Raw genomic sequence first — 12,235 nt, 5'->3', positions numbered from 1 at the left:
GTGACCTTGTTAGCAGACTGTGTCTTCCCCAGGAGAAGCTATTTTTGTTGTGGTTGTGAACTGAAGTTGTCTCGGCTGAGTTCTCCTTCCCTGCGAGGGCTGTGGAATGTTAATTTGTTCCAAAGTTCAGTATTTTGATTAGAACCAGGAGTGCCAGATTTTGTCAGAAACATTTTGGAATGGGGTAGGCTCATGCGCACTTACTCTTGCTGGCTCGCCTGCGCTCTCTCTCTCTCTCTCTCTCTCTCTCTCTCTCACTCTCTCTTGGCTGCTGTACAAAGTAAATGTTGCTGCAGCAGCTGCTCTGGGGGAACAGCCCATCACAAATCGAAGCTGAGGGGTAAACCGGTTCCTCCCTGTATGTGGCCATGACCTCATCGCCACAGAGGCACCCAGACTGGGGACGGACGTGAGACAGTACCACCAGGACACACCCTGGGTTTGCGTGGCAACAGCTGAGAGCCCAACCCAGAGCCTGGAACGTAGGGGTCCTCAGTAAATAAAGGTGTGCTGAGAAAAGCACGAGCTCCCCCAAGGCTCAAAGCCATCAGAGTTTCTGCAGCCAAGAGGTCACATTCAAAGGCAGTTCTAGATTCTGAAAACCCTCCATCTATCTTTGGCTCTCGTCTCCTGACCATCTTCACTTCTCTCTCTCTCTAATGAGTTATGAACCCAAGCCATGTGCAACTATATTCTGCATTGCAAAATAAATGCAGATAAGATGAAAGTGCCCACCAACCTCAAGCCCCAATTCTAGCCCTCCAGGCCTTCCCGGACGTAATTAGGTGCAGGCCCTTCACCACTGCCTCATCGCGACTGATTGTATCAAACCTATTATTTGTCGTCAGTCTGGTGGGTGAAAAATGGCTTTTGGTCTTTGGTTTGTGTTTGTTTGTTTGTTTTGTAGCATAGAACAGTGGTTAAAAACATGGACTTTACACCCAGCTTCCCTGCAATCTGATGCTGGCCCAGTAGTAGTAGTAGTAGCAGCAGCTGTGTGGACGGGTTAATCCTGGCTGAGAGTCCATTTCCTCATGTGTGGAATAGGAAAGGTTTTGGGGGTTAGTTCCACGGTGGTTGGGGGCATTGAATGAACTTACACGTGCAGAGTGTTCAGATCAGGCTGGCCCGTGCAGGCGCGCTGAGGGGGGCTTTTATCATCTCCCCGGTCGCTCATAATGTTGGACACACATACGCCTGCCCCATCTCTTCCCTTTCAATTTGGTGTAGATGATTTCCCACATTTCCCAGGTTCCACACCACACAGAACTCGGGAGCAGGGACTTCTGGGCTTCTGTTCCAGCTGCCATGCAAAGAGAGAACAAATACTTGGGGTGGAGTAACTTTCCTGTTTCTTCCAGCTGGGACAATTAAGGTCTCCAGGGTGTAGGGACTCCTCCAGAGGCACAGAGGCCACTGAGGCACAACCAGGATCAGTACCCTACAAGACAGGTCTCCCTCTCCCTCTCCCTCTCCAGGGCCAATGCCAACTGGCCAGTGGTAGCTTCCTGAAGAGCTGTGTTGAGGAGGATTCTGAAGTACAGTAGAGATGCTGATGGGGAAGCTATGCTTTGCTGTGAACACAGAGTGGTGGTGCCTGCTTTTCCCTGCTGCCCCCACTTATCTCCTGCCCATTCCACCTCCCACCCACCACTGGGTTGCCTGCCAGAGAATAATGCCTTCACTGAGAGTAAGGGATATAAGCTCTGCTGCACCCAAGCTGCTCAGGCTTTGTTTCTGGACTTCTTTCTTCCTCCGCCTGATCTAAAGTTACAGGGTTCTGAAGGGCTGAGCAGCCTGTGAATGGCCTTCTCCAGCAGGAAAAGCTAGATGCCCTGGGCTGCTCCCTCATCCACTCAGCGGCCAAAGTAGAGGTGTTCAGAAATGCAGCAGCACAGCCTCTGGGCTACAATCGTTTAGAAGCACTAGTAAGCCTGCAGCTAAGACTTGGCTCTCTGAGATGCCTGTGTACTCCTGGCCTTGGATCGATACTCGGAGGGGTGGAGCAGACGTGCATGCTATATACACTGAGGTGGGCGTTGCCGCTCCGGGCTGCAGCTCGAGAGGGGCCTGGCTGGCCTCCCCTCCCTCTCATTTCCCCTTGTGGGGACAGGGGGTCCAAGGAGGGCTCTGCTGCAGGCTGCCATCTGCTGCTGCAAACACCTGTGCTCGCTGCCTTCCATGCAGACGAACTGTCTGTCCTTCTTCCCCTCTTCCCTCCAGCTGCTCCTCCTTCCCTTTCGCCCAAGAAGGCCTTTCAAATGCATGTGCAGACTGCAGGCAGATGCTCGGGATGCTTCCCGGACTGTCCAGGTACAGGGCAGCCAGCACTTCTTCCTCAGTACCTGGGCAGCCAGATCCACGAGCCTCTGGAGAGCTCACAGGTGCACCCTGCTTTGAGAAAACCCAGCAGGAACAAAGTCCACATTTGCGAAGCAGACTCCTATGGGGCAAAGTGTCTCTACCCTGCACAGAGACCCTTCTGGCCGATTTAATGATTTCTTTTCTCCGTTGCTTCTAGGCTCTTAACCAGAAGAAGACGGGCACATGTACTGGATCACCTGGAGCTTTTTCAACATTCACCTGGCCAGTCTCCATGCTTCCCACTCTCAGGCAAAGTGGGGAGGGGAGTTAGTTGAAAGATATCCCTAGGGCCCAGGTAATGCTAATAGACCCTCTTCTACCACTGCCACTGCTATCCTGGTCCGTTAAAGCTCTGATTTAAAAATCAGCAGTTACTGACACAGTGGGCGAAAGGACAGTCTCTTCAACAAATGGTGTTGGGAAAACGGGATATCCACATGCAAAAGAACGCAGCTGTACCCTTAGCTTACACCAGACACAAAAACTAACTCAAAATGGATTAAAGACCTAAATGTAAGACCTTAAACTATAGAACTTCTAGAAGAAAACATAGGGGAAGAGCTCCAGGACACTGGAGTTGGCGATGATTTCATGGATATGACACCAAAAGCATAGATGACAAATGCAAATATAGAGAAATGAGACTATATCAAACGTAAAAACTTCTGTGCTTCAAGGGAGACAATCAACAGAGTGAAAAGGAAATCTACAGAATGAGAGAAAATATTTACAAACCATATATCTGATAAGGGTTTAATATCCAGTGTACGTAAGGAACTTCTCCAACTCAGCAACAAAAAGACACATAACCTAATTAAAAAATGGGCAGGCCTTCCCTGGTGGCGCAGTGGTTGAGAGTCTGCCTGCCAATGCAGGGGACACGGGTTCGAGCCCTGGTCTGGGAAGATCCCACATGCCGCGGAGCAGCTGGGCCCGTGAGCCACAATTACTGAGCCTGCACGTCTGGAGCCTGTGCTCCGCAACAGGAGAGGCCGCAATGGTGAGAGGCCCGCGCACGGCGATGAGGAGTGGCCCCCATTTGCCACAGTTAGAGAAAGCCCTCGCACAGAAACGAAGACCCAACACAGCCATAAATAAATAAATTAATTTAAAAAAAAAAAATGGGCAAAGGACTTGAATAGACAATTCCTCAAAGAAGATACACAAATGGGCAACAAGCATATGAAAAGATGCTCAACATCACAAGAAATGCAAATAAAAACCACAATGAAATATTACCTCACACCTGTCAGGATGCTACTATCAAAAGAACAGAAAGTAACAAGTGTTGGTGAGGATATGGAGGAGTTGGACTCCTTGTGTGCTGTTGGTGGGAATGTAAAATGGTGCAGCCATCACGGCAAATGGTATGGAAGTTCCTCAAAAATTTAAAAATAGAACTACCATATGATCTGGCAATCCCACTTGTGGGCATATATCCAAAAGAATTCAAAGCAGGATCTTGAAGAGATATTTGCACATCCATGTTCATTGCAGCATTACTCGCCATAGCCAAGAGGTGGAAGCAACCCAAGTATCCATCGACACATGAATGGATAAAGGAAATGTGCTATATCCATACAATGGAATATTATGCAGCCTTAAAAAAGAAGGAAATCCTGTCACATGCTTTGACATGGATGAGTGTGGATGACATTAGGCTTAGTGAAATAAGCAAGACACAAAAGGGCAAATAATGTATGACTTCACTCATATGAAGTATCTATCTAAAATAGTCAAAATCAAAGAAAGAGAAAGGAGAAAGGTGGTTACCAAGGGCTGGGGGGAAGGGGGCAAGAGGAATAAGTGTTTAGTGAGTACAGAGTTTCCATTTTGCAGGGTCAAAAATTCTAGAGAGGGCTTCCCTGGTGGCGCAGTGGTTAAGAATCCACCTGCCAATACAGGGGACATGGGTTCGAGCCCTGGTCCGGGAAGATCCCACATGCTGCAGGGCAACTAAGCCCATGCGCCACAACTACTGAACCTGCGCTCTAGAGGCCACAAGCCACAACTACTGAGCCTGCATGCCACAACTACTGAAGCCTGTGTGCCTAGAGCCCATGCTCTGCAACAAGAGAAGCCACTGCAGTGAGAAGCACGCACACTGCAACGAGGAGTAGCCCCCGCTTGCGGCAACTAGAGCAAAGCCCGTGCGCAGCAACGAAGACCCAACGCAGCCAAAAATAAATAAATAAATAAATTTATTAAAAAAAAAAAATTCTAGAGATTTGTTGCACACAATGTAAATATAGTTAACACTACGTACACTTAAAAATGGTTAAGATGGTAAATTTAATGTTATGTTTTTGTTTTACCACAATAAAAAAAAATTAGCAATTACCTATGGTGGAGGAGGGTAGACTTCAATACTGAACTGTTCCCGTATCACTGTGATCATTAGCTCAATTAGAAATGAGGTTTAAACATCTCAGAAAGAAAATGTACATTTATTAGATAATGGGATTATACTTTTAACAAATTTTTATTTATACAAATTAAATCCAGAACACATTGTTTATATAAAATGAGCATCTGAGGCACACTCTTGCCTTCACAAAAATCATCGTATTCCATAGAACAATCTATTTGTGAGCAGGAAGGGATCTTTAAAGATTCCAACAGTCTCCTTTAATTGAAGGATAAGGACTCTGGGGGGAAGGCCTCCTTCTCCCAATACCTGTTGGGAGGCACAGTTTCATCAGTTCATTTCTTTATGTCCACATCCGCTGCTCAGGGACTATGTCTGCTTTGCTCGCTATTACATTCCCAGCGGCCAGAGTAGTGCCTGTCCCAAAATGGGCTTTCATTAAGTGTCTGTTGAATGAATAAACGAGCATGGGAACGGATATACCAGTGAATGTTGCGTCATGGGGATCCATGAGAATGCATCACTACGCACATCTGTGTCATTTCAATACGTTCACTTCTGTGCATGTCTGCATTGCTAATGTGTGTTTCTGTGGACTGACCATTTATTCTTAGAAATGACCTAAACAGACAATCAGGGGCTGCCAGTGAAGATAATTCTATTGAGGCATCAGGCATTGTATTATTGTATTCTATAAATAAGGATACCAGGTGTACAAATTAACCTCTTAAGTTATGGAAGACTAGTTGTGGGAGATTCTCTGAGAACAAGAGATCCAGGGTCAAATGAGTTTGGGAAATTTGGGATTAAACGGAGCTAAGGAGGTGTCTAAATGTGGGATGTCTCTGAGGCTTTAAATGCCAAAGTGCACGGTCAGTCTCGAAATATGGAAAGAGGAGGCAGCAGTGCTCAAACTCATTTGATGCTGGGCCCCTTCTGGATCCCTCCTTTGAGGAGGATTTTGCAATATATGCTGGTAGACGCTGAATCAGAAGATTTTGCTTGGAGTCAGAAGAATTCATCCTGGCTGGGATTAGAGCAAGCTGGAGGCAGGCAGAGGCATGCAGAGTTAAAGAGGTTCCTCCTTTTCATTCATTCATTCATTCACTCACTCACTCAGCACACATTGTTAAATGTGCACTAAGAGCTGGGCTTTGTGATAGACACTGAAGATATGAAGATGGATGAGAAATGGGCCCCCTTCACCCTCACACAGTCCAGGAAAATCTGAATATCAGGGCTCCCTGCTGCCCCACCAAACAGACTTAGGCCAAAAAGTGGAAGTTATAGGCTCAAATATTTGAACCATCCAGAGAATGGGGGAGGGCAGGGAGGTGAAATAGGAAATTATTATAAAGGCCCAAGAAACAGAGGTGGCAGAGGGAGGGTGGGATCCAAGAAAGAGTCCACCTGTGGAATACTAGACTTGTCCCGTCAACCAACAGGTGACCCTAGAAGGCTATTTTATTCCAGGCACTTCAGGGATACAGGAAAATAAACACAAGACATGATCCTGAGCCTGCAGGAGTTTATATCTAATTGATCCACTAACTATCCATTAACTATTCTCAACAAGGCTAATAGACTTTGTCAGAAGAAAACACATCCCAGGACTAAAGGGACAGAAATGAAAACGGCACTCGGACCCAGGCGCACAGAACGCAGAAAGGGAACAGAAAGACTGGCCAGCTCCTTCAGCGCCAGTTGTTACAGATGTGCTGCCTTTGAGGACCCAGACAACCACTGGGTGACAGATGGAAACGCTGTACCTTTTTCCTTCCACGAGAACCAGAATAATTCCAGAGTAAGAGAGGAAGGAAATCGAACAGAACAAGAACAAGGGTGGGGTGCAGGTGAACAAGCTAAATGGGACAACAAATGACAAGGCACAGTAGCAGCCGCCAAGTCGCGCTGTGCCGGAAGCAGAGAACCGGCCCCAGGGTCAGGTGTGACTGCAGACACTCAGAAGGGCCGATGACTTCTGCAACACGTTTTGGGAGCTGCGGCTCCCTAAAATGGCCTTCTGCCCCCTCCCAATCACTTCCTGACCCCTAAATCAAACAGCAGCCGACAATGATGTGAACTACAAGTGCAGGTTGAGGGGCACACGCACCTGTAGAGGAAAGAGGTCAAGACAGGGGTGAAACTCAAGCTTGATGTTCTATTAGTTTCTTCTGCAATCTGTGGGTCTTAGGGTCACTAACCCAGACCAAATGTTCCCTTGGAGGCTTCTGGGCTGTGTACTGGTTATCTGCGCTTGCTTGTGTGGGGCTGGGGAGAGGAGGCTGCCGGAGAGACTGTGTCCTTTCACCTGTAAGCGCTCGGAGGCCTCCTGTAGGCAGCTTTGGAAACCCAGTCCCACGGACTGCAGCCTATGTTAGGACACTCACAAGGGCTGCTAACGCACAGGAGTGTGAAAGGGTGAGAAGTGAAGGCAGGGGAGGGAGGGAGGTGGGGAGAGTGGATTGCTGATCCCTCCAGAAAGAGAAACAGGAAAGGAAATCATCTGGTTTGGGTTTGGGCCCCAAGTGAATTTCACGCTGGGGAAAACTCCCCCAAAATCCTCAACCAACCATGACACTGTTTCCCCCTTGTACACTTTTAGGATGTCACCAGGTTCCTTATCAGACACACTCACCTTCTTTAGACTCATGCATGGCTTGGGCCTGAGGGGCGGTACTGATCGCAAAATGCACCCACGGTACTCAATATTCTGAATGTGATTCACGACTGCTTTAACAGAGTCTGCCCCCGCCCCCAGCCCCACTTGACCACAATCTCGGGAGCTTGGGTTTCAGAGTTACTCTTATTTTACTGACAAGAAAGCTGAAGGTAGAAGGGAAAAGTCCCCTGTCAACCAGCCTACAGCTGACAATTCAAACACCAAAGATTCCAACTCCTGTACCTCCTAAATCCCTCTAGGCCAGGGGTTGTCAAACTACAGCCCTCAGGCCAAACCTGGTCCAAGGCCTGCAAGCTAAGAATGGTTTTTACACTTTTAAATGGTTGGGGAAAAAAGCAAAAGAAGAATATTTTGTGAGACATGAAAATCATATGAAATTTAAAATTTCTGTCCATAAAGTTTTATTGGCCAACAGCCATGCCAACTCATGACGTAGCGTCTATGGTTGCTTTTGTGCCTTAACCGCAGAGCTGAGTAGTTGCAACAGAGATTGTATGGCCCAAAAAGCTGAAAATATTTACTATCAGGCCCTTTATAGAAAAAGTGCATTCCCCAGGGGCCAGTGGTGTTGGCTGCTGGACATTGAGACCCTCCACGGGAACTGCCCTCAGAGCTGCTCGCCCGAGATTCTCCGCCGCCCCTGTGGCAGCCCTCATCCGGCAGTTGCAAAGGCCCTGCTCCCTGGCCTCCACTGGTGATGTTTCTCCAGGGAGCCCCATGGGAATGCCTGACACATCTGCTGCATCTGTCTGGTCCTGCCCTCACTTCCTTACAGATGCTTTTCCCCAGAGCACACCCCCATAAATCTACACGCAATCTCTGTCTCAGAATCTATTTCCTGAGGACCCGATCCAGGATGGGGGAGCATAACAAAATTTGGGGGCAAATGTTGTCTTTTCTTCTCCACTAACCACAGACCAGCAGCCATGTCTCAATTTCTCCTTGACATGAGTATCACTGATGCCTGACCAATTCCAGACCGGTTCTCATTCTGTTGATTAGATTTAATAGAGAGAATTTGGGGGTGGGGAGCACTATGGTTTTCTAGTCAGCTTTTCCTATTGATATCTTCAGAAGTCATTCAAACCCCCCGCTTGAAACTTTTTTAAAAAATATTTATTTATTTATTTGGCTGCACTGGGTCTTAGTTGCAGCACGTGGGATCTTCCTTGAGGCATGCAAGATCTTCATTGCGGCATACGGGATCTTTAGTTGCGGCATGTGAGATCTTTTTTTAGTTATGGCATGAGGGATCTTTTTTCAGTTATGGCATGCCAGGGATCGAACCCGGGCCCCCTGTATTGGGAGCTCGGAGTCTTAACCACTGGACCACCAGGGAAGATCCCCCCTGCTTGAAACTTATCGATGATTTCCCGCTGCCCTGGGGTAAAGATCACAATGACATTCATGGCCCACATGGTCCTGCCTTCTCTCTAGCTTCACTTTATCCCTGCGTCCCCTTGTCCTCTGCACTACACGTCACTGACACTCTCCAAGGGTTAGTTCCTCAGCCACAGGGCCTTTGCATATGCTGTCTCCATTGCCTGGTTCACTGAATTAACTCCTGTTTATTCCTCGGATCTCAATTCAGTTGTCTCTTCCTCAGGGCAGCTTTTCCTGGGCTGATTTCTCCATCAGACACAGCTGAGAACCCACAATACCTTTAGGGGCCCATGAGAAAAATGCTTAATTTCTTTTAAAATCAGAAGAACAAAGTGATTATAATAACAACTATATATTGATGAATCTAGCCTGGGTTTATACTAACTCCGTTGTAAAATGTAATTTTTTTAATGAGAACGGGGTCCACCAAGGCCTGAATAATGCAGCGTGGGCCTTTTCTGACCTCCTCAACTTCCCAGCACCACTAGGTCAGGTCTCCCCATTAACTGCTTGCAAGGTGCCCTGAACTCTTCCATCAGAGCACTTACTGCAGTTCTCATCTTGTATCTGTCCCCTAAACTGCAAGCTTGACGAGGGCAGGAACGACAGCAGACATGCTCCGACAGCATCGTGTCTGACATGGCACCTGGCTCATCTTATAAGTTCAGGAGATACACGTTGCAGGTGTGAGGGAAGGCAATCCACCTGCACAACTCAGACTACCTTTCAAGCAAGAACACTCACTCGATTTGCTTTTAACTGCCCGCCTCGCTGGCGGGTCCGAGGGGAGGGGACAGGACGGAAACCAAGAGGAAAGACTCACAATGGACCTGGGGGAATGGACCTTGCCAAACTTCTCCCCTTGGGGGGGTTGCAGGGAGGGATGACAGAGATGGAGTGTAAACAAACATTTCCTTGTCTGGTAGGTCATTTTGTAATTATGTGCAGGTCAAGCACTTAGACTCCCGGAAGTCAGACAATATCTGCTTCCAGAGGCCATTAATGCGTAAGGGCCCCCCGGAGTGAAGGGGGACTTTCATTAGCAGGTCTTGGCCTATTCGGGCAGGAAGCGTGCTAAGTGACAGTCCGGAGTGAAACACCGGAGCAAGCAAAAAAGCAATAGGAAGGAGCACTGACCTCAGAGTTCAGAGAAGAGGAGGGGAACAACACAAATATATTATGAACTCGGGGAACTGGCCAAGCCAGCTTGAATCACTGGGCAAGGTGCTCTGGGGGAAAGTGGTGAGACTTGGCAAGAGGACTGGAGAGTGGTGCCTGGACCCCCGGGACGGTCTGCATGGCCACTGGTGCTCTCTGCTGACGGGAAATGCGTGGAGCCGGTTGGAGGACAACAGGAGACCGTTAAGAGAAAGCAGATGAGGCTGCTGCCAGATGTGGCACTTGTTTCTCACCACCTGGCTGCCCTCATTCATTTCCACTCAGCAAAGGTGGAGGGGACTGTCCAGTTCACCTTCACTGGTGGGGTTACATGGATGCGGTTGGAGAGTGAAGAGGATAAAGGGGAGGCCTGACTGGCAGCCCAAAGGAAAACATAACCACACCCCCCCCCACACACACACACACAACCCCCAAGTGGTAGCAAACAGGATGGATCGGTGGCCACAAGCCAAGACCTCTGGGTTCACACTTGACTCTGGATTGGTGGCAAAGCAGTCAGGCTTCCCTTTGCCGGAACGAGGCAGATTATGGGAAGAGGCACCAGCATTCTTAAAATTCCCCTGTCCTCACAGACCTAAAATTAGCAAGACTGTTTACACTGCTGGATATGGATTCTGAACTTAATATTAGTAAATAATATAATAATGATCCAGTGCTCCGATGTCTGAACTGCAGTTATCTTTGCCCACGGCAACTGACTGCCAATGCATTTAATAGGCTGTAATTATTACTAATTATGTCACTGTCCTTTGTATTCAGGGATGACTGATATTGTACCTGTACCTGGCAAAGAGCACCAAAGAATGAATCATATAATCTTTTTCTTTAAACAACTTTTTGAGATATCATTCGCATACCATACAACTCAGTGGTTTTTGGTACATTCACAGGGTTGTGCAACCATCACCACAATCTAATTTTAGAACATTTTTGTCTCCCCTAAAAGAAACCCTGTACCAATAGCAAGCAGTTAGTCCTGAGTTCCCCTTCCCTCCACCCCCTGGAAACCACGAATCTCCTTTCTGTTTCTACAGCTTGCTTATTCTATACCTTTCATATAAATAGAATCATACAATGTTATCTTTGGGGACTGGCTTTCACTTAGCATCATATTTTCAAGGTTCATCAATGTTGCAGCATCTACCTGTGCCACGTCATTCATTTTCATTGCCAAATATTATTCCATTGTATGGATATGTCGCATTTTGTTTATTGATTCATCAGCTGATGGACGTTTGAGCTGTTTCCACCTTTGAGCTATTATGAGTAATGCTGCTGTGAATGTTGGCACACTCAACCAAGTAACATCTAAAATTGCAATTGCACTGATTATCCCACAACTTCAAACCCTGCATATCTTTCTTCTAATCTAACAGTGTATGAAAACACACTATGCTTTCCATCTGATCTTTTCCTAAAAGGTAGTCTTGTGTGAAGGGATCATGGCAGCCTATGAGTTGGAATAGTGGAATTTGTGAAGAGAAAACACCTGAATGATTTGGAAAAACAAAATTGCTTAGCTAGGCAATGCTTCTTATGTGACAACTTTGCGATGTGCGTGAATTTGCTTATTTGCTTATCTGTACGCTTATGAGACAGGCCATATGCAAAAGGTGCAAACCTGGGGTCCAGAGGCCAAATTCATCCCCACAGGCATGCTGTGTTGGATAAAATTATTGTATCCAACATTTTAAAAATATGATAAAAATCTTGATTTCTGCTTTCTCTTGAAAATGTAGGAGCTCTAGCCTCACAAGTACTTGCCCTTTCAGATGGGGTCACCCTATTGCAGTTGCCAAGACCCCACGGTTCCCTTTCATCTCCCTGGCTCTGAGGCCAGGCTCAGCTGTCATGGATCATTTACAGGCACTGTTGTTTTCATGATGCTAGAGAACCATCTCTCTGCAGCCAGGCCTCCACCAAACATGAGAAAATCTAGCTGAGCAAACTTCAAGACAAATGGAGAAAGCATATTTCTTTATGGAGAAAAAGATTATTCCTTTGTGATTTAATATGCACAATCATATATGTATGATTTATATAGATAGTATGTATCACTCCTGTCTGATGCCTGTCTGTCCTCTATAGGCACTAGAGTCTGCAACCCTAAGCCTGCAGTCTTTTTTTTTTTTTTAATTTATTTTTCGCCGTGCTGGGTCTTCGTTGCTGCACGCGGGCTTTCTCTAGTTGCGGTGAGCAGGGGCTACTCTTCGTTGCAGTGTGCAGGCTTCTCATTGCGGTGGCTTCTCTTGTTGCAG

General features: G+C 47.1%; 1 protein-coding gene across 3 annotated transcripts in view; it reads right to left on the bottom strand.

Annotated features, from left to right (window-relative positions):
* SPRING1 (SREBF pathway regulator in golgi 1) overlaps positions 1-12,235 on the bottom strand; it is a 126,417-nt gene that overhangs the window by 68,383 nt on the left and 45,799 nt on the right. Inside the window, exon 5 of one of the 3 annotated variants that reach the window (XM_068563146.1) lies at positions 870-1,303. The exons of the other annotated variants lie outside the window; for them this stretch is intronic. Within the exon in view, the coding sequence (XP_068419247.1) occupies positions 1,217-1,303 (87 nt within the window). The 3' untranslated portion in view covers positions 870-1,216. Of the gene's footprint in view, positions 1-869; positions 1,304-12,235 lie in introns of those variants that run through there. 3 annotated transcript variants of the gene reach the window in all.

Source organism: Eschrichtius robustus, chromosome 14 (genome assembly GCF_028021215.1).
Source record: "Eschrichtius robustus isolate mEscRob2 chromosome 14, mEscRob2.pri, whole genome shotgun sequence".
In the NCBI taxonomy this organism is placed as follows: Eukaryota; Metazoa; Chordata; class Mammalia; order Artiodactyla; family Eschrichtiidae; genus Eschrichtius; species Eschrichtius robustus.
This window is presented reverse-complemented; position numbering and strand designations above follow the sequence as displayed.